The sequence below is a fragment of the Pleurodeles waltl genome, chromosome 7, assembly GCF_031143425.1.
Source record: "Pleurodeles waltl isolate 20211129_DDA chromosome 7, aPleWal1.hap1.20221129, whole genome shotgun sequence".
NCBI lineage: Eukaryota > Metazoa > Chordata > Amphibia > Caudata > Salamandridae > Pleurodeles > Pleurodeles waltl.
This window is the reverse complement of record NC_090446.1, coordinates 1,288,977,747-1,289,003,320: the sequence shown is the minus strand read 5'-3', so window position 1 is coordinate 1,289,003,320 and position 25,574 is coordinate 1,288,977,747. Positions and strand designations below refer to the sequence as shown.

Sequence of the window (25,574 nt, the reverse complement as noted above, 5' to 3'; positions counted from 1 at the left end):
GCAAGTACAGCATCTTCTAGCAAGCAGTTTCTCATGAGAATGAGCTACGAACACTTGGTCAGTACAGTGGAAAATCACAATTTAATTCTCTAAGCATCCATTTTATAAAACACCAGAAAATGCAGCTTGACATGAGGCTATGCAACTAGGCCCAAGACCTTGCTACGTTAAGGCCCACAATTAATAAAGTTAATACATGACACATAACCCTTAATATGCCATATTACTACATCAATCAAACATAAGCTCAACATTTCATATTGATGAGCTATTAATAAGTACACTTCGTGAACATTGGCGGCCACTCTAGTTGGTGCCCCTTCAAATGCGTGCATTATTTTCTCTAACTTAATACATTTTCTATGCACATTCAACACTCAAAATACATGAATATTCATTGATAAACTCAGCATTAACTCCTATGGAGATCTTAATATGACAGACACAATATCCGTCATGTTTGTGATTGCAGTACCCAATCTGGCAAACTCTAAATCAGGCCTGCAGTCTGTCTCAATGGGTAGGGGTCTCACTTCTTGAAGCAGCATCTCAAGCTGTAGATATTCCCTGTCCTCTCACAGAATTCAGCAGCTGCTTCTCTGCTCCTCCTTGATAACGTTCACTGATTGTATTCTTCACCCTGCACAGTGCTCCAATCTCCCGGCTAAGTTTACGCTGTACAAATACCCACATACATGCACATATGCCCACAACGTCACTGACTGCATGCATCTAGAAGCACAGTCTCATCCTTTTTGTTTGAATGAGTCTCATACACTAGTACACAGTTGCCCACACTGTAATTTCATGCTTTTGTGCAAAATTCCAGTTACTAGTTAGACTTTATATGTCTTGTAATAGGCTCACTCATTTGGTGGGAGTATTGTGCCTGGCCCTCAATTGTTGTGAGTCCCATGTCTCGGGATCAGTTGAAATTATTTTCATGGGTATGCTGTATCTATGACTACAGTATAACTCATTGAAAGTGAGACACCATTATTAAGGCATAATCTTGCTCCTGGCGGTTTGGGTTGATGCTGTCAATGCTCCCATTGACTTTAACATATCCATGCACCAGAGTGCTGTCCAAATCAACTCTAATCTAACGCTAAATTACTCTTGAGCTTGCAATCTGAGATGCTGCCCTGCCATGGAAACATATGACCATGAGATTACCAGTAGAATGAGAAGGCAACAATCTGCTGAGGGATCATGGTCAGCCTCTTCTACTCAGAGTGACCAATGCACAATAGGGGTATTTTACTGGGAAGCTTAAACACACTTACTTCTTCAGGGGAGGGAACTGCTGACTATAGAGACAAAGGATTTAACAATTAAAAGAGAGAGTGTCATAGGACTGGGGGATGAAAAGAGACACTGGGAGAATGCAAGTGAGGATCATTTAAAAGACATAGGGGGTCATTCCAAGCTTGGCGGGCGGCGGGAGCCGCCCGCCAAGCGGGAACCGCCAGAAGACCGTACCGCGGTCAAAAGACCGCGGCGGTCATTCTGGGTTTCCCACTGGGCTGGCGGGCGACTGCCAAAAGGCCGCCCGCCAGCCCAGCGGGAAACACCCTTCCACGAGGAAGCCGGCTCCGAATGGAGCCGGCAGAGTGGAAGGGGTGCGACGGGTGCAGTAGCACCCGTCGCGAATTTCAGTGTCTGCTAAGCAGACACTGAAATTCTAAGTGGGGCCCTCTTACGGGGGCCCCTGCAGTGCCCATGCCATTGGCATGGGCACTGCAGGGGCCCCCAGGGGCCCCACGACACCCCATACCGCCATCCTGTTCCTGGCAGCCGAAACCGCCAGGAACAGGATGGCGGTATGGGGGTCGGAATCCCCATGGCGGCGCAGCTGGATTCCCCTGGGCAGCGGAAAGCCGGCGGTACACCGCCGACTTTCCGTTTCTGGCCGCGGCTGTACCGCCGCGGTCAGAATGCCCAAAGGAGCACCGCCAGCCTGGTGGTGGTGCTCCCGCGGACCACGGTCGTAATCAGGCTCATAATGGGTAAACACAGTGGGCAGAAACATAACAAGCATTGGCAAAGCTAATAGGTCGGGAGTTGGCTGCTGGCCTTTTGGCCACCCGCCAACACCACCAACACCTCCGCGCCGCACGAAAAACAGCCTACCGGAACAGACTTGACAACAACGCCCACAACAGCAAGGAACTATTTGGCATCGTCAAAGAGCTCTCCAACCCGGACACAGAGAACAACTCCATCCCTCCATCACAGGACCTCTGCGACTCCCTCGCGTCCTTCTTCCACCACATATACAACAGCTTCCCGACCACCGACGCGAACCCCCCCCCGGAACCCGCTACCGACATCACCACCATCCTCACCTGGAGCCCAACCACCACCGAGGAGACCACCCACGTCATGAACTCGATCCACTCCGGATCCCCATCGGACCCCTGCCCGCACCACATCTACAACAAAGCCAACGACATCATCGCACCGCACCTCAGAGATGTCATCAACGCCTCCCTCACCACCGCCACCTTCCCGGAGAGCTGGAAACACGCAGAGCTCAACGCCCTCTTAAAGAAACCCACAGCAGACCCCACCGAACTCAAAAACTTCCGGCCCATCTCTCTCCTGCCGTTCCCCGCCAAAGTGATTGAGAAAATTGTCAACACTCAACTCACCAACGCCCTGGAAACCAACAACTCCCTCGACCCCACACAGTTCGGTTTCAGGACCAACCACAGCACCGAAACCGCCCTCATCGCAGCCACGGACGACATCAGAGCCCTGACCGACAAGGGTGAGACCGTGGCCCTCATACTCCTGGACCTCTCCGCAGCCTTCGACACGGTCTGCCACCGCACCCTGATACGACGCCTCAGCAACGCCGGCATCAGAGGCAAGGCCCTCGAATGGATCATCTCCTTCCTCTCCGGAAGGACTCAGAGAGTCCGCCTGCCCCCCTTCAGATCCACAGCCACGGAGATCATCTGCGGCGTACCTCAAGGATCCTCCCTCAGCCCCACTCTCTTCAACATCTACATGACCCCCCTGGCGAACATCGCACGCAAACACGGACTCGACCTAATATCATACGCCGACGACACCCAGCTCATCTTATCCCTCACAAACAACCCCACCTCAGCCAGGACCAGATTACATGAAGGAATGAAGGAAGTGGCGAACTGGATGACAGACAGCCGCCTGAAACTGAACGCCGACAAGACGGAGGTCCTCATCCTCAGCCCCACTCCCACCGCATGGGACGACTCCTGGTGGCCCCCCGCCCTAGGCAGCACTCCCCAACCCACCGACCACGCGCGCAACCTCGGCTTCATCCTGGACTCATCCCTCACCATGACCAGACAGGTGAACTCGGTGACCTCGGCATGCTTCAACACCCTACGCATGCTCCGCCAGATCTTCCGCTGGATCCCCACCGACACCAGGAAGACCGTCACCCACGCCCTCGTCACCAGTCGCTTGGACTACAGGAACACCCTGTACGCGGGCATCACCACCAAGCTACTGAGGAAACTCCAACGGATCCAGAACGCTGCCGCAAGACTCATCCTGGACATCCCTCGCCACCACCACATCTCAGGACACCTGAAAAAACTCCATTGGCTCCCCGTCAACAAGAGGATCACCTTCCGACTCCTCACCCACGCACACAAAGCCCTTCACAACCTCGGACCCAAACTCATCAACAACCGCGTCTCCTTCTACACTCCTCCGCGCACTCTACGATCCGCCGGACAGGCCCTGGCAGCCGTACCCCGCATCCGCAAAGCCACCGCCGGAGGAAGATCCTTCTCTTTCCTGGCAGCGAAGACCTGGAACTCTCTGCCCAGCCACCTTCGCGCCATACCTGAACACCTCTCCTTCAGAAGGCAGCTCAAGACCTGGTTCTTCGAGCACTGACCCCCCCCCAGCGCCTTGAGACCCTTTATGGGTGAGTAGCGCGCTTTATAAATGCGAATGATTGATTGATTGATTGATTGATTGGCTTTGACAATCTTGTTTGGTTTTGTCATGGGTTTTGCAAAACTTTATTATTTGGTAAGCTGCTGGGCCCTATACATCTAAAAAATGGGTTTTGTCTAAATAAAAGCACACATTGCCGTAGTAGTCCCTGACTTTAAAGGGAACTACTTTGGGTGTAGATGTGCTCCTTATAAATGGAGCATGCCATAATGAAATTAAAATAGCCAGTGGCTGAAGTGGGCTGACCCACTGCCCCATGATGCATGCTGGTGTGGGTGGAGGAAAAATATGAATGACTCAACAACAAACTAATGGATGAAGTCTGGTTTAAAACCCCTATAACTAACTACGTTATATACATTGTTTTAGTAAAATCACAAGTTCTTGGCTAACAACGACTTAGAAAAGTCAAGCGGCATGGTGTTGACTGCCAGCCTCTTGCCTTAACAAATGCTTTTTTTGTAATGTTTTTATAAATCTTTATTAGAGATAGACAGAGAAGGTTGAAAGGATTGATAAATAGAAAGGCTTGCAAAGGCAGCAAGATAGCAAGGGTTGAATGTAGAAATAGTTTTCCATAGTTAGTGTTGTATGGATAGATATTTAGATAGTGTTTGATGGATAGATAGTGTTGCTTACATAGATAGATCGATAGAGTTTTCAAAGACAGAGTTGTAAAGAGATAGATTTGCGAAGAGAGAATGATAGACCAATAGACTTGCGATGTTAAACGGAGGTGCAAAGATAGACAGTTTAGAAAAAGATGGATAGAAAGATAGACAGACAGAGATAGATAGAAGTATAGATAAATAGATGGATAGATAGATAGATAGATAGATAATTTGAATAAACAAACAGCCCAGCTTCAATTAGTATACAGACCCGTAGATAGACAGGTACATATACATTCATATGAATAGATGGCTAGGGTAGACATCCAGGTAGATAAGCAGGTAGATAGTGATAAACAGGCAAATAGAGAGAAAGGTGGTTAGACAGGTAGCCAGGCAGACAGACTGGTAGACAGATAGGGTTGCAAAGATAGATATATAGACTGGCAGTGTTGCAAAGAGATTTGCAAAGTGGGACTGATAGAGTTGAAAAGATAGCGATTTCAAAAGATAAATAGATACATAGATAGATAGATGAGCGCCTAAAGCAAACTAGAGTCATACAAACAGGTCTTGCAGACTGAATTGGTTTACAGTATAACTGTAGTCCTCAATTAAAATGCTTACCATCATCACATACAGGAGTGTAGTTATACATGTAATTCCTTGCATGCATGCTAAAAAAGCCTAACCTTATAAAGAACAGTTTCAAATGGGCACAATTGAGTATGCTGTAAAAAAGCTTCAGTTAGATATGCAAAGCCCTCTCCAAAAGTAATTTACAATAGCATTATTAATAGACTGGAAATGGTAAAGCAAAAATGTGCCTCTGGCTCGCATCATAAGCAACCTAGAGCTAAAAGATAGAGGCCTGCTATCACATCAGGCTCCAAACACAAAGGCAACACTAAAGTAATAATAAAGTAAAAACAAAATCACTGGCACTGTAGTGAACTACCTCATCTATAAATGTGCTCCTTGTGAAAGAGCAAAATGCAGTCACTTAGAGTGAAGTTAGCCAGTGGATGACATAGGCTGACCCATTGCACCATGCCGTAGGCTGCAGTGGGAGGAGTCAAAGATTGGATGACTCAACAACAGATCAAAGGATGAAGAGTGCTGGTGAAAGCCCCTTTAAGTAAGTATATTATTCATGTAATTATAGTAGAATCAAGAGGTTTTTGCTAAAGACAGACCTAAAATAGTGGGAGCGTGCTAATGCCAGACCTAAAATAGTGGGAGAGGTCAGAGACAATGTTTAGTCAAAATGAGAGATACGCCTTAACAGATGCACCCACAAAATTTCAAGTCGCTGGTCAGGATCACAGTCTGGAAGTCAGTAGTGAGGGAACTATGAAGATCGTCACAAAGCAGTCATGTAACAGAGAATAAGGAGCTGCAGCACAGTATCATCCAGAGGAGGAGAGACTGTAGGATAAGGAACACCGTTGGTAAAAATAACAACCTGTGATGGCCAATGCAACCATAGGAATTTCAAAGATTGTGGAAAGTAGGCAATTGCCTTGGACCAGCACCTTACATGTGTCCCCCTGGAAAACTGATCATTATCTCTGTCTCACCTATATTTTATTAGTTCAACCCCTCTCCCTTTCTTAATCTCCTTCTGACTTTCATTCTCTATCCACCTCATGCCATCCTAAGAATTTTGGGGCTCTCCAGCAAGGCATATGTCATCTGATTTGTGTGACCCCATTTCTGAAACTTTAAGTATAATTTAATATTGTGTGGTTTCATGTGGGTTTGAATTTACAGAAAATCTGTAATAAAATTCAAAGTTGTTCCAAAAAAGGGAGCCTAGAAATACTTAATATGACACTGAACACAAAATGGCACATGTAATGTGCAGGAAAAAAGAAGCCCAACCTATGTGAAAGGGGCAGGGATGGAGGGTCAGTAAAACACAGCATTTAACCTTCTGCATAAAATGGGGGGCACATTCTGTTTACTGGAATGGACAGAACAGGCTTATGGATGCTTTACACATTTGTGCCATTTTTGTTATCAGCAATTTCTCGAAAGTCTTGTCAAGCAAAAGACCTGGATTGGACTTTTCAAGAAAGACAATGGTGCATGGATCTGGGAAGATGGGACCATATTGGAAGGCAACGGGTATGTAAGAATCAATTGTCATACATGAAAGAGAACGAAAGATAATATGTAAGTTTTGTTCATTGTTTTTGCTTTATTTCAGAATCTACTTATTCAATATAGGAAGAAGAATGGTCAGAAAAATAATAAATACTGTGAGCTTAGAGTTATCACTCTTCATGAAATGTTAATTGTAATACTGAATTTGTTGTACTTATGTAAATACTAAGATACACACACACATATGTGGAAGCATCATTGCTGGGCATTTTGTGGAAACTTCTGTGGGATAGCCCTTATGGAAATAGCTGTCTAACTCACATTTAGGAGCCCAGACTGCATGTCATATATCTCAAAGATTCACATTAAGAGCACAGAGCAGGAGCCTGATGGTGGATTGATTTTTTTCTGTGAACTATGTAAGAGTTTGCTTTGTGCATAGGAAGTAAATAATAGTCAAGAGATGCATTTTTGGGTAAGCAAAAATATCTCAAAATAGACTGTCAATGGAGCTAGTGATACCTTTTCAGGGTGAAGGTAACAGCTTATTCTCCTGAAGCCTATGATGAACTTTCCAGTGGCATAAGATCATCTGGAGGTGGAGCTTTATGGGATGTAGGAAAGAATATGTCAGAGCTTCTACAATTGGAAAACCATCTGTGTGTCACTGGTTTTGCGAACATTTTTAAAGTGAGTTCAGATCCAATTAAACATTCAATATTTTGATCACCTAAGAGAGACACTCTTAGGGACATATTTACCCCAATTCAATCAGGCTTTATAAAGTGTAACTACTCACCCATAAGGGTCTCAAGGCGCTAAGGAGGTTTGTTCCCAGAGCTTCAGTTGAAAAGCCAGGTTTTAAGGTCCTTCCTGAATTGAGGTAGTGATGGTGATTGCCTGAGGTGCAGGGGGCGGGGTGTTCCAGCTCTTTACCACGAGGTAGGTGAAGGATCTTCCACCAACTGAAGTCTTCCATATGCGGGGTACGGTGGCTGGTGCTTGTCGAGTGGAATGGAGCGGAGCAGAGATGTCTGGTGGGGGAGTAGAAGGTGATGCAGTGGTTGAGGTAGGCAGGTCCTAGGTCGTTGAGGGCCTTGTAAGCTTGGACGAGGATAATTAAATTATTTTTTTCTTGATAGGAAGCCAGTGGAGGTTTCTTAAGTGATTGGAGATATGTTTGTGGCAGGGAAAGTCCAGGATGAGTCTGGCGGAGGTGTTTTGAATGTGCTGTGATTTCTAAACAGCTGCTGAATTCTGTGAGGTTCTTCTGGGTGGTACCAGTGTAGAGGGCTTTGCCATAGTCGAGTCTGCTGGTAACCAGGCCATGGGTTATGCTTTTGTGTTAGTCCTTTGGGATCCATTTGTAGATCTTCCTGAGAAGTCGACTGTGAGAAAGCAGGAGGATGCGACTGAGTTGACTTGGCGGGTCATGGTGAGCAATGAGTCCATGATGAAGCCGAGGTTGCGGGCATTGTTTGTTGGAGTACCGGGGTTGCCAAGGGTCGATGGCCACCAGGAGGTGTCCCAGGCTGATGTTGATGGTCCCATGATGAGGATCTCAGTCTTGAGCTCGAGGCAGCTGTCCTTCATACAGGCGGCGACAGCTTCCATCCCGTTGTGGAAATTCTTCCTGGCAGTAGTGGGGTTTTCGGTCAGTGAGATGATCAATATTTGATGCAGTGCAATGCAGCAAGGCAATTAAGTCCGTTACGTCAAATGGAGTAAGCAGGAATGCACCATATTGCCTCACATATGGGGCATTCCAGCTTTCTTTTTGGCTACAACTCTGTGAGCTGCCTATTACCAATGCAGGAAGCATAGCGCCATGGCGCAAGGACGCCTGCATTGCAGGCAACATTTTGTGCAGGAAAGGACACCTTCCTCTATGTAAAAAATTCTCACAGGTGTTTTCCTCTTTCCAAGTGTGCTGCCACTCTTTAAGGGTACAGAATTCAGAACACTTAGAGGAAAAAATGAAGAGAAGAGATTTCTCCTTGTTGCGCCTCTATCCGGAAGGTGTACAATTTTGACGCATTCTCAGGTTTACTTGTCTTTGTAAATCTGTGAATGGCCAAAATACACAGATGGGTGGATTGGAACACCCACTCTCTACCCATGTAATGCCTTCCTGGCGAAAAGGTAGCGCAAGGCAGTGATTTGTGCTGCCTTGCATTTCTCCAGATTTAGCAAACCTCGCAGGGCCAAGTAAGGTCTCCTTGGGTTTCTTGGTAAATCTGACTTAAGGATTTGTTTCCCTTGTATCACCTTGCATAAAGCAAAGTCAACGCAATCCTTTGGTAGATAGGGGGCCAGATGTAGCAAATCGGCAATTTGCGACTTGCAAATTGCGAGTCCCTGCGACTCGCAATTTGCAAGTCGCAAATTGCTATGCAGTACGATGTCTCAGACACCGACTGCAACTCGCTATGGGGTCGCAATGACCCACCTCATGAATATTCATGAGGTGGCTCGCAAATTGCGGCCCCATAGCGAGTATAGGCACTCGATAACATGGAGGCCTGCTGACGTCAGCAGACCTCCATGTTCGTGACCTGCTTTTCAATAAAGCAGTTTTTTTTTTTTAAGTGTAGCCCGTTTTCCTTGCAGGAAAACGAGCTGCACTTAAAAAAAAAACGAAACCTTTAGTTTCGGTATTTTTTCAGGGCAGGGAGTGGTCCCTTGGACCACTCCCTGCCCTGAAAAAATATTTGTGGGTCCAGTCACAAACTGGAAGGGGTCCCATGGGGACCCCTTCCAATTTGCGAGTGGGTTACCATCCACTTGAAGTGGATGGTAACTGCGATGCCATTTGCGACCGCATACGCGGTCGCAAATGGTATTGCATCCCACTGCGACTCGCAAATAGGAAGGGAACACCCCTTCCTATTTGCGAGTCGGAAATGCATATTGCGAGTCGGTAACGACTCGCAATATGCATTTCTGCATTGGCAAACACGTTTAGCGAGTCGCAAACTGCTAATTTTGCCGTTTGCGACTCGCTAAACGTTTGCTACATCTGGCCCCTAGTTCTTACTCCCCCAAGAAGGTTGGAAGTGGGAGGGTGGAAGAGTATTGTTTTAGAATTTTGTAGGGCCATATTCTATTTTGATTCCATTCAATTTAGTCCTGCTCATCCTCATTCATTTCTTTATGTGACTGGGCCATTCACCAATGCAGAAGTTATTCACCTATGATAAACCGATTCAGAGGCAGATTGGTTAGTCATTAGCAAAGCAAGCTTGATTGAAGAACAAAATATTAAGTATCACAATTGCTTCTACCCTTTCAATGGATTATCCAATTACCTAAAAAATGGATCCTGATTTTGAGTAAGCAGATGGGCTACCTCATACGATATAAGGCACTTCTAATAAAATGAACAGATTATAGATTACAGTTGGGATAGAACTTTCAGAAGGATTAGACAACTCAAAGTCTTATGAGGACTTGCAAACTGCTTGCAGGATTTGGACCCTAATAAATCACTAACATAAAATTATCACTATTTTCCTGAACAAAACAAAGCAACCATAGGTAGAGCTATTATAGTAACTAAAGATGATTAAGGGGTAAGTCCTAGAAACGTGCTTTTAATTTTTAAGTCTTACAAAATAATGAAGCAAGTGGTTTATAAAGTTGGCCTAGGACTCCCCATCTAGGCTTTCCATTAGAAGATTTAAGGAGATTTATGGGAGAGAATAAACTATGACTGAGATGTTGACACAGACAAATTACGAATATGAAAAGGCTTCAAATTTTCTGAAGAACAGTTTTTGCCTATGTAGTCTAGGAAGCAATTCTCGTAGCAAACTGACATTTATCCTTCTGATGGCTATCAATTTATCAACATAACAGAAGTTGCGGAAATAATATTGCAAACTGTACAAATCTCAATGACACCATAGGAAGTGATAGCAAATGATGACTGACCCTGATGATATGACAGGGAATGATGCTTCATCATTGTGCATCTTTATTTTCTTCCGAAAGAAATAAGATGAGGCAGGCCTGGGGTAAGGAATGTGATGTATTTGGCAAAGTAGAGCAGTTAGAGTACACAAACAAGTGGTCCAAAAAGCATAAACGTACTACAGAGGTACCAACTCTAGAAAGTGCTGTGTGGAAATCTTGGTTTTGACTGTGGAAGCATCAAAAAGTAGAATCGTGAAAGGGGAGCAGTGTCAATGCAGGTCTCTAATTTGTACTACAGAGAGAGAAGGTGTGCAAGCCAAGCAGAGTCTAAATCAGCTTAACCCATTTTGTTTCTGAACTGTTGTTTTGCAAACGGGTCATATATCAAATAATTGGATACAGATCAATCACCTGGGGCATGTGATGGGAACGTAATCACAACAATATAATTTTTCTGGCAAACATTGAAAGAAGGTTTAAACTGGGAACGTTTATGTTGTGCACAAAGGCCTTTACAGATTGAGGTGGAGGTATCAGGGATTTTTAAAGATAGTTCTGGATGTCACTGAAGACTCTAGTGATTCCAATGTGAAATATGTTGTATGCATCTATGGGTATTCAATACTTCACCAGAAGAACACAAATACATGTTTTTCAAAGAGCTGTGTTCCATAAAAAAACTTTTTACCAGGAAGCTTTATTAAATCAAAATGATCTACTAATAAAGAAGAAGGCAAAGCACCTATTTGAAGAAGTTAGGAATTGTACACTCTAGTCAAACAAATATGTCATGATAAAGTAATTGAGGCCATACTTTGCTCACCTTGGACTTCTATTGTAGTTGCTAAAAAAAGCTGGTGTGCTACAGCTGATGTGTGAAGCATAGTCTTTAGATGAACTGCCATCATTTTCCGTTGATCGAAGAGATGATGGCAAAATTAGCTAAAGCCAACTTTTTCCTAACCCAGATTTTCATGGCATTTATTAGCAACTTAACATTTAACTACTTTTGGGACACCAAATAGTGTCTTGCAATATTTGCATTTGTTTTGGGGCTGGTAACCACAGGCTTAGACTTCCAGAAAGGGATGTAAATGTTGTTTCTCAGGAAGTCCACTAATCTGTAAACAGTCAGTCACAAAAGACAATGGAAATCTCAGGTTTTACAAGTGTTGAGATTGTCTCTGTCACCAGGTGCAGAGTATCTATATCACTTCTTGGACAAATAAGGAATACAATCTAAATAGAGTCTGTTTTGACACCTGCCACAAATCCCAGCTAGCAGCAGCACCTATTGTTTAGGGTCGAGTCTGCGATAGCATGCGCTAGCACATATGTATAGCTTGCAAGATGCAGTTGTAATTAGAAAAAGGCTTGGAGCCCGTCTGTTGTTCAACGTTTGTTGGCTTGATTGCACTCTTCTTTACACCCTTGTTATCTGCCCACTTCAGACCTGACATAATTTCTGGTCTGTCCGTGGATCAGGGACCAAGGACTGATTGATTTAACTTAATTAGTGCCCATCTGCTACACCCAACGTGATTGAGGTACTATTTCTTTCACCCTCCCACTGCCTGCTGCTCACTCATTAGCGTTTTTTCTTGTTTTTATTGCCGTTGAGGGCCTCCATCTTTATATGGTAATATACTGCACATGAAAAGAGAATTAATTGACAGTGACATTGGATGTCCTTGCGCCGTCTGAGTTGAATGACACATTCTGAGCTAATAAGCGGATTGTTTCTATACCTTGCTTCTAAGATGAGTGAGATTTAGATAATCACAAATTCAGTAATGAAACACAGAAACCTCTGTGGCAGTACAAGAGGGTTAGAAAAACACCACTCAGGATTTGACTAAGAAAGCGAGGGGAATATGGTTCCTGGCAAAGTGGCTTCACACAGGAGCTCAGGAGGTGCTGTCTAATTATCAGTGCTATTGGAGGCTGGTTATTAGTTGTGGTAAGTATGCACCTACCACTAGCAATAACATCCCCTGACAGTGTTAGGCTCAGGTCTCAAAACATTAACCCCTGACTCAACCCCTGATAGCTTGGCAATGAGCAGGCAGGCTTAACTTGCCATACAGGTATGTAAAGCAATTAAATAAGCCAATACAGTAAATAAGTAAGACACAACACTGAAATAAAAAACCCACACCACTTTATAAAAATAAGAAACATTTGTATTGTTAAAATGACACCAAAATCTCAAAAATCCAAAATAGGGAAACAGAGATATGAATTTATAAACATTAAAAGTAAAACCAGTACTTAGAAGCAAATAGCACTCAAAGGGAAGGTTGTACTGAACCGGGAAGCAGTCAAGAGTTCCAGCCACTCTCATTGTAACATTTTTACACTTATTTCCAGAAGTGTTTCTTGATGCAGGAAAGTGGCCCACAACCCCAATCCAATGTCCCGGAATCTCTGAATTACTCCTTGGGGCATTGGGACTACAGTTCCCACAATGCACCTGGCCAATTCCTTGCAAGTCCACTAGACACACTCCAGGCTGAGGACTTTTATGGAAGCTGGTGCAGGGAAGCTCTTTTAACCCGTTGCTTTCAGGGAGTCCACTCCTGAGTTCTTTCGGAAGCAAGGCAAAGTCCTTGTAGCTGTTGTCCCAGTGTGCAGCAGGAGCAATACTTCAATATGCAGTGCTTTGGGTTGCAGACAAGGGTTCCAGCAGGGCTGTCCTTCTTCTTCTTGTGGTTTCAGGTAGCAGATCTGAATTCCAAGGTAGATCAGCCACTTTTTTACAATCATCGTGAGGGACTGTCACTGGGCATCCTTGTCCAATGAGCTGCAGGTGCCACCCAGAAGAGTGAGAGGGTAGGCCTGGCTGCATTCTTTTCTGACTGGGTTCCTTTCGAAGCCTCAACTTCATTTACTTAGCCCCATCTTTGCCTGGCCTCCACATCTGCCAACCTCTCCCATCAGATAGCCTCTGCTCAGGGCAGCCTACTTATCACCCCATCAAAGCAACCTGGCTAATCCTGTTAGGGCTAACCAATCAAGAGATAACTAGCAGGCTAGAATTTGGCTTACCGAAAAGAAAGTCTTATAAATTCTTTCTTTTCTGTATTAGTTATGATAAATTCAACAATTGCAAGTTGATGGATTTATCAATACCATTCATGTGAGTCCTCTCACAACAATTTTAACTCCCTCCCATCCATACTTATGCTTATGGAAAATATTCCCATTGTATCCTATGGAGCTAAGTATCTACAATTGAAAACATTAAAAGCACCGTTTTTCCTCACCAGGGCATATAAAACATGTTTTATAATTTCCCTGCTTATATTTACATGGCATCCCACACCTGGGGCATCTAGTTTATCATTTTGGAAATACCTTAAATCCCAAAGTCGAACTAGCACATATTTACCTTTTTAAAGGCAATCTGAAATGCAGGGCTGCCTTAACAAATTACAGCAGGCACCACAGTAATACACATTCCATTTCAGGAAATCTACTGGCCTCTAAACGTTCCTGTCCTATTATATACTACGGACGTATAGATAGTTTGAATCTCTCTTGCCCTATTCTCAACTAGGGACTTACAGGGTTTGTCATTGACAATTGGAATTTTTATAATGTATCAATTGACCATATACCTTTCATTCAGAGCACTTTCCCGCAGCCTGTTTAGCAGAGCCCGGGGCCCAACCAGGGTTAGTTACCACCAGTATTAGACAGAAATATTTGGGTGAACATGCTAAGAGGGTGCCTTTCTCACAAGTGGTGAGAATTTATGAACAGAGATTACCTGCCAAGTGTTATCTGCCTGCCTTGGCATTCACTTTCACAGATTTAGCATAGCCTGTTTTACTTATGGCTTGTCAGTGATATATACAAATATTAGGCATGTGGGGCAGTCTGGTTCTGCCAAGATGTGTAGTTTGAATTCAGTGATCTTAGAAAAAACCTGCACTATCTTGAGAACATAGAAGGGTGGAGGGAAAAGAAGGCAAGCTTTAATGTAGCCTCTGAATTGCACATGTTTTGGAGATGCATTATTCTCACAACACAGCTTTTTCAACATTTTCAGCTCACGCTCTGATAAAATGTGATCAAATAGCCAAGAGCAGTCATAAGTATGACTGATTTCAATGCATGCTTAACAAAGGTTGCTCCTGACATACTTGAAGAAGGATGGTTACTTCACTACAAGTGCTGCGTACAGTGTTTCCTGTCTGGGCTTTCATGTGACAGCCTGATGGATTGTGGTTGTTGTAGTCTTTGTTTGCTTGCATTGAATGAAACCGACTAATACACCTGAGATCAAACTTTTTAGGTAAAAAGCCTGGGATTGGAAAATGTGTCTGTGATGATATGGAATGAGATGATCAACTTGAAAAAATGGACATGAGCACAGTAAGCATCCTCATGGACTATGCCCTATGCACACTCTCTGCTGCTTATGCCTCTGTTCACTACTATGGTGCACAGTTCCCTAATTTCAAGTTGTGATCCTTCACCCTCTTCAGCGATCCACCGTAGCAACTATCCACTCCCTTCCCCAGTGCCTGCCACATCTCCCTCCAGCCTCTTCCGCTAACTTTACTGCATTCATCACCCCCTGCAGTGCTTGTCCTCCTCGCATATTTCCAGCATTTCAGACTTTTCCATCACCCCTACCATAACAGCACCAGCACTCGCTATGCCCAGTATCTCCCATTGCGCATTACCTCAGTATTGCTTGCCCATGACGTTGTACAACACAGTGGTGCCTCTGTATCCTTGACCCTGTGTAGTTTCCCATGCCAGTCAGTCTATTTGAAGAATCATCCCACTCACACTAGTGCTAGCACTTAATGTTCACAGACTTAAATGCTGATTGTGTTGCACGCATCACTCTGTAGTACCCCTTTTCAACCCACTTATCTGCAGTTGCTTTTATCTTTTCTCCTTCCTTCTACCTACCGCTTTCCAAGGGGTGGCAAACCTGCATGGACTTCTAAATAGGCAGACATGTTTTAGCTACAGATAAGCAAAGGTCGCTAGTCTTCTGGCTGCCCTCCTATATGAAAATGTGTCCATGGTCATCTGTTGCCTATACTTGTCCTCTTTTATTCATGCAACAACCGTCAGTACAGCACAGGATATGAGCTTGTTCATCCCAATCCAATGCCTCCCATGTGAACAAATAGGGTGGTTATTGGTATTTAATGTTGTCTGTCGCAGCGTATTCTTCTCACTTGAGTTAATCATGTTCATTTATTTTACAAATACACATTTGCTAAATGACTTAGCGAGGTCATTGTAGTGGAGAGTTAAAAAAATTGCCTCTCTTTAAAAGTGAGATGCAGTCATCATCATTATTGTTTTTAAAACCATTTTAATATTTGAAGCTGGCCTATGCAAACATGGGAGGCTAAGACAATGAGCAGCATGCAGCATGCAATTGGGCTGTTCTTCGGAAGTGTGACACTGCCACATTCACATTATGGAGTACATCTTTAGCATAACAATGATAATATCTGATAGAGATTTCTAGCTGCAGATTCCTTACTTTAGAATTTCCTGGCATCAGCCTGGAACCTGGAACTTTTGCAGAGCAATCCCCTGCGTGTCCCGTCGGGTGGCATTGGTCAGATCTGGATGCCATCTTCAACGTTGTTGGAGCTGTCTATGACGTCAGGGTCACCTATAAATGCACCACACATGCACATGTACGTCAGATCTTTTCCTTCCATGCAGGTTAAAGTGCAAATCTGGGCTAGAGCTACCCTGTGACTTTTTTGACAGGCATTTTTTTCGACCTTTTGTTGAGACTTTTTTTGTCTGTGCAGGTATGACATCGAAAAAGATAGGGTTCAAGCCATGCAGTGCCTGCCACCGTGGCATGTTGCTGACGGACCCCCAACAGGTATGTCTCTGGTGCCTGGGCCAAGACCATGAATCAAAGTCGTGTTCCAACTGCTGGGCCATGGATCTGAAAGCTTTGAAGGAGTGGTCCCAAAAGCTATTGGCAGCCTGGCAGTCAACACCGGTGAATGCAACTCCTCGGAGGTCATGGTCACGGTCGAGGAGGAGGTCGCGGGACTGCTCAAGGAGCCCCAAGTCCTCTTTGTCCCACTTGAGGTTCTCTGGACACTCGGGGAATAGGCACAAGAAAAAGTCCAATTGGACTTGGACTTTACCTTGCCCGTCGGCCGATGATGTGAGTCAAGAACGTCGACGTTCCAGGCATGGTTCCATGGATCCATTGCCAGGGCTGTCTCCGAGCCTCCCCTGCTCAGCAGAAAATAATTTTATGAGGCCATGTGTCTTGTATTTGAGTGGGCTGGCCTGCAGCATGCCTTCGGGCCCCACACGGTCGGCAGAGGCCTGATCGGGTTCCATGCCAGCAGCTTCAACCTCAGCGCTGATGGGGTCTCTTGGATCCGATATGGGATCCGGCAGCCCACCTCCTCCATCTTTGCTCCCAATATTGATGTTCCCAGCGCCATCGGCGGTGCAAACCGCATTCTAATAACCGATGAACCAGAGCCAGAACGCCATTGCGGGAGCCAATTCCGACGCCAACGACGCCAACAGGTGCTAGATAATTTCCTGAGCATTTTTATGATCAGCCAGGCAATGGTGAGGAATGAGAGGGGTCTCCGGACCCTCTGGAGAGCCAGTTTGAACCAAAGGACAGGTATGAGGAGTTATGAGGAGTTAGGAGAGGCCAGTGGACTTGACATCTCTCCAGATACTGGCATGCTCTCACCTCTTACGGTGGCTACGGAGGACATGGCATCATATGCAATGGCGGTGCTTAGGGCAGCAGAGGTCTTGGACCTAGATCTGCCTATGGTGCTGGTCAGGACTAACCTTCTTGAGAAGGTGCTTCAGCCAGGGGTTTCCACATCACAACCGATGTTACCCTCTAATTAAGGCCTCACTGATGTCCTGCTGGGGACATGGTCCAAACCTAGCACTGGGGCTCCTAAACAGGATAATCGGTCAAGGCCATTGCCCAGCTCCGGGCTCCTCACACAACACCCCAGACCGGAGAGGTTGGTAGTCCACACTTCCACCTCCCATGGCACCTTCCCTTCCGCTCCCCAGGATAGGGAATCCAAGAGGCTGCACCAGTTAGGGAAGAAGATGTTCTTCTCTCCCATACTTTATGGGATATGGTGGCACAGGTGCTGCCTCGGGTCCTGGAGGTCGCGCAGGCCATTCTTTCCCAAGAGGTTGAGAATGGGAGAAATGCAGCAAAGTTTATCATAAGGTGTGGTTTGGAAACAACTGACATGTTGGGTACAACGATTTCATCGACAAAGGGCCCTACGATGCCATGCCTGGCTTCATACATCTGGCTTTTCGGGGGATGTCCAGGCAAACTTCAGGGACATGCCCTTCGATGGGTCCTGCCTATTTGGCAAAAAGACAGACTTGGTGCTGAAGCACCTCAAAGACTCCCGGGCTATTGACAAGTCCACAGATCAGCCACTATCGTCTGCCAGGCCAACATCTTGCACGGGGACGATAATGTGGTACCTTCAGAAGTTGTCCACCACCCAGCCCCGCTCTGCCACAGACCATGTGCATCCAGTTGGAGGGAGGATTCAATGTCATCTCCCTCACTGGTGGTCCATTACATCGGACAACGGGTCTTGCAGATCTTACAGAAGGGCTATTCTCTTCCCTTCAAGTCTTTCCCTCCCCCAATGCCTCCCTCACAAGAATGGCTGATGGAGAAACAATTGTTTTTGCCCCATGGGGAAGATACGGCTCTCTTGGCCAAGGGAGCTATAGAAAGGGTCCATTTAGGAAGATGGCCCTGTATATACTATAACAAAATGGCATATAGTGTGCACAGAGTCCAGGGGTTCTCCATAGGCTTAACAGAGGTTAAAGTAGATATTACCAAAAGGAACTTGTTGCAGATAAGTACATTTGCAAGTAAGTAACAAGCATATGTATCAAAGACATTTTCTTTAGATTTGGCAAAGAAAACAGTTTACAGGTAAGTAGCAATTTTCTGTTTCAAAAGTTGACAGTGGAACTTTCAACACAGTCCTAGGGGGAGACAAGTGTTAGTGTAGTTTTGCGGTAAGTACTCGACTTACAGCTCCAGTCTCCTGGGGTTAGGATGTCCAAAGGTCAAGATTCAGGTTGACCCCAAACATACACCACCAGCAACACGGGGTCGGCCGGGTGCAGAGGTCAAAGTTGGTGTCGTATTTAAAAATGGGATCCTATGGAGACTGGGGGCACATGGACACAGATCTGCCAGCTGGTAAGTACCTGCAAATTCATAGGCAGACATGGGGTGTTTCAGTGAGCACCAAACACACTCTCGACGGCACTAGGACGGCAGGGTGCAAGGTGCAAACACAGCGTCGGGCTCCCAATGCTTTTTAATGCGAGAACTTCAGGGGTCACAAAGATGCTGCAGGCTGGGTCCACAGGCTGGACAAGATGAGGGCCCCCTGCTGAACACTGCTGGACTGGTGGTCGGATTCCCCAAGGCCAGGGGGCTGTGGGTGCAGGGGTACCTTTAAGCAGCAGGAATCTTTGTCCAGCTACTCACGGTCGGGGGGGGTCCTTCGGATTTAGGCTGCAGGTGTCATTGTGATGGGCAGGAAGGGTCAACACAGGGTGGACACAAGGTCGTAATTGCCTGGAGACCTGCTATGGTCTTGTAGGCCACCTGGACACGGGCTGTGGGCGTTGGGTGCAGAGTGGGCAGGACTCGCGGAACCGGAGCGGTTTTAGGTCCTTGTTGGAGTTTTGTTTCTTGTGGACAAGGCCTGTGTCATCTGGAGTTCTTGGCCCTCTGGTGCACACGGAGGTCTCTGGGTTTTTTTAGAGGTTGCTGGTCCTGCAGAATGAGTCGCCTTTTGGTAGCAGGGCTTCTGAAGCTACAGACAGGCCAGTAGGCCTGGGGCCAATTCAGTTGGTGTTTGAAGCCTTCTCTGCCGAGAGGTCAGCTTAGCAGCCCTTCTTCGTCTTCTCTTGAGGTCGCCAGGAATCTGATGAGCTAGGTTCAGGGGAGCTCTTAAATCCTAGATTTAGGTGTGTTATAAGGGTAAGGGGACAGTAGCCAACTGCTACTTTCCCTGAGGGTGGCTTCACATTTCCAGTGTACAATCCCTTTAGGAATGGGGACACAGTCCTAACCCTATTGGTCCCTGTCCTCCAAACCAAGATGTAGGATTCTGCAAGGAGAGGGTCACTTCAGCTCTCGGCACCTCAGGGGTGGTCCTAGCTGGAGTGGTCACTCCCCCCTGTTTTACCTAATTTTCCCACTGGACTTGCAGCCACAAGTGGGGATTTGTCCGGGGGAGGTGGGCAGCTCCACTATCTGGAGTGCCCTTGGGCATTGTAACAGGAGGCCTGAGCCTTTGAGGCTGACCATCAAGTGTTGCAGTTCCACCCAGAGCAAGTTTTGTTTCTGGCCTCAGAGAGCACACAGGCTCTCACACCCTTAGGTCAGAAACCTATCTGTTAGTGACAGGCTGGCAGAGACTGGTCAGTCCTGCACTAAAGGGTTGGGTAAAATACAGGGGGCATCTCTAAGATGCCCCCTGTGTGTATTTTACAATAAATCCAACACTGGCATCAGTGTGGGTTTATTATGCTGAGAGGCTTGTTAACCAGCCTTCAGTGAAGGCATCATGGTGCTGTGGAGTTCGTAATGACTAACTCCCAGCCCATGTACTCAATATGGCCTCATTGAACTTACATATCTAAGAATCGACACTGTAGGGGCATATTGCTAATGCAGCTATGCCCTCACCTGTTGCATAGTGTACCCTGTCTTAAGGCTGTAAGACCTGCTAGAGGGGTGACTTACCTATGCCGCATGAAGTGGTTTGTGGGCATGACACCCTGAGATGGATGCCATGTCGACTTTACTCTTTATTCCCCACCAACACTGCAATGGCAGTGTGCATGTGTTTGGTGAGGGGTCCCTTAGGGTGGCACAATGCATGGGGACCCTCCCTGGCCACAGAGCCCTTGGTACCATTGGTACCTTTTACAAGGGATTTAGCTGTGTGCCACGGGTGTGCCAATTGCAGAAATAATGGTACAGTTTTGGGAAAGAACATTGGTGCTGGGGCCTGGTTAGTAGGATCCTAGAACACTTTCAGTCAAGTCACCATCAATATCAGGCAAAAAGTGGGGGGTAATCATGCCAACAGGGGCACTTTCCTCCAGTCCCAATATCAGAAGTAGGTAGTGGTTGTTATTCCAGCTACTTTCTGATACCTAAAAAGAACAAGGGCCTTGGCCCTATTCTGGACTTGCAGGCCATAAATCTCTTCCTCAAAAAGGAGAAATTCAAGATGGTCACTCTAGCTCAGGTCTTATCTGCCCTAGACCTTGGAGACTGGATGGTAGCATTGGACTTGCAGAATACGTTTTTCTGTATCCCCATCCTGCCTGCCAAAAGGCATTACTCACGGTTCAAGGTAGGACAAGAGCACTTTCAGTTTACCGTGCTCCCCTTTGGCGTCCCCAATCCCCCTCGGGTGTACACCAAAGTGATGGCGGTGGTTGCAGCTTATCTGCGCAGGTTAAGTGTTTCAGTCTTCCCCTACCTAGACGACTGTCTTTTGAAGGCTTCTTCAACCCAGGGTGTTGTCACCCACCTTCAGACTATGGCGAACCTCCTGCACTCACTGGGGTTCACTAAAAAAATGCCAAAGTCACACCTGACCCCCTTTTAGGATCTTCCTTTCATCGGAGCCCTTCTAGATGCAATACAGTTTTGGGCCTATCCTCCCTTGCAGCGAGACCAGGATTTTCAGGATATTATTCTGATGTTTTGGCCTCTATCCTGGATTTCGGTGCGACAGACTGTGAGGCTGCTGGGCCTCATGGCTTCCTGCATCCTGTTAGTAAAAGATGCCAGATGGCATATGAGGGCTCTGAGTGTGACCAGATGTTCCAGTGGGCACAGCATTAGGGGAATCTCACTGACATGGTTCGGATGTCAGAGGGAACTGCAAAAGATCTGCAGTTGTGGTTAGTGAACCGCAATTGGGTCAGAGGCAAACTCCTCTCCCTTCCCCAACCAGTGTTTACAGTACTGACAGATGTATCACTTCTGGGGTGGAGTGGCCTTCTGGGAGAGGTGGAGATCAGAGGCCTCGGGCCTCTGTGGAATCCGGACTCCATATCAACTTACTAGAGCTCTGGTCGATCCGACTACCATTGAAGGCATTTATTCCTGTTGTCAAAGGGAAGACGGTGCAAGTGTTCACGGACAACAACCCCTCAATGTGGTACCGCAACAAGCAGGGCGGTGTGGGGTTGTCAACCCTTTGTCAAGAAGCCTTGTGCCTCTGGACATGGTTGGAACATCAGGACATAACCCTGTTGGTTTTAACACCGTTCTCTGAAAGCCAGGGCAGACGAAGTCAGCCGTTGATGCCTAGCAGATCAAAAGTGATGTCTCCATCCGGATGTGGCACAAGGACTCTTTCAGCAGCGGGGAGAGCCTTGTTAGATCTGTTCACCTCCAAAGAGAATGCACAATGTCAGCAGTATCGCAGGTTGGAGTTTCCAAGGCAGAACCCGTTCAGCAATTCTTTTCATCGCATGTGGAGCTCAGGCCTTCTTTATGCCTTTCCGCCAATACCACTTCTGCCTAGAGTTCTCAAGAAGATCAAGAATGACCGGGCCCAAGAAATCCTGGTGGCTCCAGCCTTGGCAAGGATAGTTTGGTATCCCGAGCTTCTGAAAATGAGCATCGATCCTCCAAAATCAAGTTGCCACTTCGGGAGGATCTTCTGTCGCAGCAGCAGGGGAAGGTTCCACACCCGAACCTGTCAACTCTGCACCTTCATGCGTGGAGATTGAGCTGCAGCATTTGGCAGCCTCCGACCTTCCTCCCGAACTCTGTAAAGTTATTCTGGCAGCCAGGCATCCCTCCACCAAGATGGTATATGTCAGCGAAACCGGACCCATGGGGTTTGCACCTGTTCCCAATATGTCCACCTCTTGGCAGCTCCAAACTCTACTAGCTATTATAGCACAGAGTTAAAGAATGGCCAAGCAGGGATGGGGTTTAGGTTGGGAACAGCGGGGAAGGAGACCTGTGGAAGAAAGAGTTAAGAACACAATAGCAAGATCATTCACATTAATCTTCATTAACTTGTTTTAATTCTTCATGGTCTAATAACATGAGAGATCAAGAACTTTTCGATAACGTGACCTTTTTATAATCATATAATCTGAACATTGAACTCTCTCAAGTTAATCCTTAGAATAGCAATTACATCACAACAAGAGTCAATGAGTACATTGGTTCCCATAGAATTAACTGCTATAGTATTCATGAATGATACTGTAGAATAGGCAAACTGAGTAAACTTATTTTGTCTAGAAAGATCACACTCTGTTTGATCGAAGTTTCAAGATTCAATTGCCCAGAAATTATTGCGCACCTTCTTATCAGACTGCACATCAAGACTCAAGTACCTGAAATGATTGCGCGCTCTGCCGATCTGAACTGCAAGGGTTACTTGCCAGAATGAATCACGCACACTGTTGCCGATTCAACCATCAAGATTCAAATGCCTTGAAATGATCGCACACTCTGCCGATCCGAACTGCAAGGGTTAATTACCAAGAATGAATTGCGCACACTGCTGTCGATTCAACCATCAAGATTCAAATGCCTCGAAATGATTGTGCACTCTGCCAATCCGAACTACAAGGGTTAATTGCCAAGAGTAAATCGCACACACTGTAAATCACAAAGCCAAAAACTCAAATGCTTCTAGAAACAGGAGTCGAGGCCTATCCTGAACCCAACTTATCACCCTGCTTGAAGATCAGCAAGATAATGAGGACAGGGCCAGGAAATGTCCAATTAGGCCTCCGGAACAGGAGCCCTGGAAAATGGTACTCCTCTGCACCAGGACCTCTGAATAGTGAGCACGTGGAGTTGGGCTGGGTTCCTTAAATAGACCCAAGCCCCACCCACATGCCACACTTAGTCAGGCTGCACGAAAGGCTTGAAAATGAACAAGCTTGAAAATAAACAATACATTACAAACAACTTTAATGACATTTCAAGATAAATACCTGCAATGCAAAAGGGTAATATGCACTATCAGCAAACAATGCATGAATTATTACATTGCATAAGGCTTGTCATTTTGCATTATGTTGCCCGTAGAGCGCGCACTGTCCTGGTGTTGACAGTACTCCCCCCTCCCGAACGCGCTCTAGGGCCTGGCTTGTCTGGGTTTTAGGGTGTAAAAACGCAGCACTAGTCCTGGAGCATGAATATCAGATGCTGAGACCCATGAGTCGTTCTCTGGACCGTACCCTTTCAAAAATATTAGATACCAGAGAGTACGGCCTCTAAATTTTGAATCCAGAACCTGTTTTACTTCGTATTCCAGTTCTCCTTGTACCAGTACTGGAGTTGGTCGGGAGCGAGTTTTCTGGAAAGCTCTTTTCAGGAGAGAATTATGAAACACTGGATGAATACGTAGTGATTTTGATAACTGTAGTTTGTAGGTTACTGGATTGATCTGTTGAAGAACTGTGTAAGGACCTATATATTTGGGATTAAACATATGTCTTTTCTTGAAATCAATGTGGCATGTGGAAAGCCACACTCTATCTCCTGGCTTATATTGTGGTCCCTCACAATGTTTTTTTGTCATAATGTTTTTTATACTTTTGTTTTGCTTTGTTCAGATGTTGCTGGATTTGTTTCTGGGTTTGATGGAGTTGTTGTATTGTTTCTGACACTGCTGGTGTAAGCGGACTTTCTTGTGGAATTGTGATTGGCAAAGCATCTGGGTGATAACCAAATAGACCGAAAAAGGGCGTCGCTCCAGTAGAAGTATGAAACGAATTATTGTAGGCGAGTTCAGCTAACCAAAGCATTGATACCCAAGAATGGAGTGCTTTTTCAGCGTAAGCACGCAAATATTGTTCCAATGTCTGATTAAGTCTCTCAGTTTGGCCATCTGTTTGAGGATGATGCCTGGTCGATAATGTAGATGTAACTTGCAGCGTTTTGCACCATGTTTTCCAGATGTTAGAGGCAAATTGTGATCCTCGATCGGAAATAATTATTTTTGGTAATTCATGATAGCGGACGACTCGATTTAAAAGTATTGTTGCCAATTCACTGGAGGTAGGCAATTTCCTGCAAGCAATGAAATGTGCATATTTTGTGAGACTATCTACCACTACAAGGATTACTGAGTGATGTTGAACAACTGGCAGTCCTGTAATAAAGTCTATTGATATGTGTTCCCAAGGTCGTAGCGGAGTTGGGAGAGGATGTAACAGTCCTTTTGGTTTTGAATGACTTGTCTTGGTACGTGCACAAACTTCCCAGTTAGTTACCATTTGCTTGATGTCTTTTGTCAAAGTAGGCCACCCAAAATATCGCTGGATTAGGTCAAGTGTTTTAGGAATACCTGAATGACCTGCCGTAGGTATAACGTGCAACCAATGGAACACTAATTTGCGCAACTTTGCATCATGGAAATATAGGCTTTGTTTGATTGATCTTTTGGGGTCTGCTTGAGCCCATTTCTGCCATTTTTTGATGGTGAAATAATTACAAATATTTTCAAAAAAATCTTCAGTTTTGAGGATAGAAAGGATTTTGTCTGGAGCAATGATCGCTCGTGGAGGCTGGATTGTGGGTAACATGGTAGAGTCTTGTCTGGACAAGGCATTCGCTTTGCCGTTGTCTTTGCCGGGACGAAAGGTTACCACAAAATCAAACTCAGCAAAAAACAGCATTCATCGTAATTGTCGAGGAGTCAAAAGTCTAGCTGAACTCATGAACTGGAGATTACGATGACCCGTGTATACTGTAATAGTGTACTTGGCGCCTAGCAAATAGTGTCTCCACTCTTTAAGGGCATCACGGATTGCTAGAAGTTCTTTCTTGGCAATGACATAATTGTATTCCGCTTCGTTTAGTTTTCGGGACATGTAAGCTACAGGATGCAGCTGACCGGTATCTTTATTGCGTTGCGATAACACTGC

General features: G+C 45.7%; 1 protein-coding gene across 1 annotated transcript in view; it reads left to right on the top strand.

Moving 5' to 3' along the window:
- LOC138246184 (CD209 antigen-like protein C) overlaps positions 1–25,574 on the top strand; it is a 202,237-nt gene that overhangs the window by 117,670 nt on the left and 58,993 nt on the right. Inside the window, exon 5 of the mRNA XM_069200511.1 lies at positions 6,598–6,701. Coding sequence (XP_069056612.1) covers positions 6,598–6,701 — 104 coding nt within the window. The remainder of the gene's footprint in view (positions 1–6,597; positions 6,702–25,574) is intronic.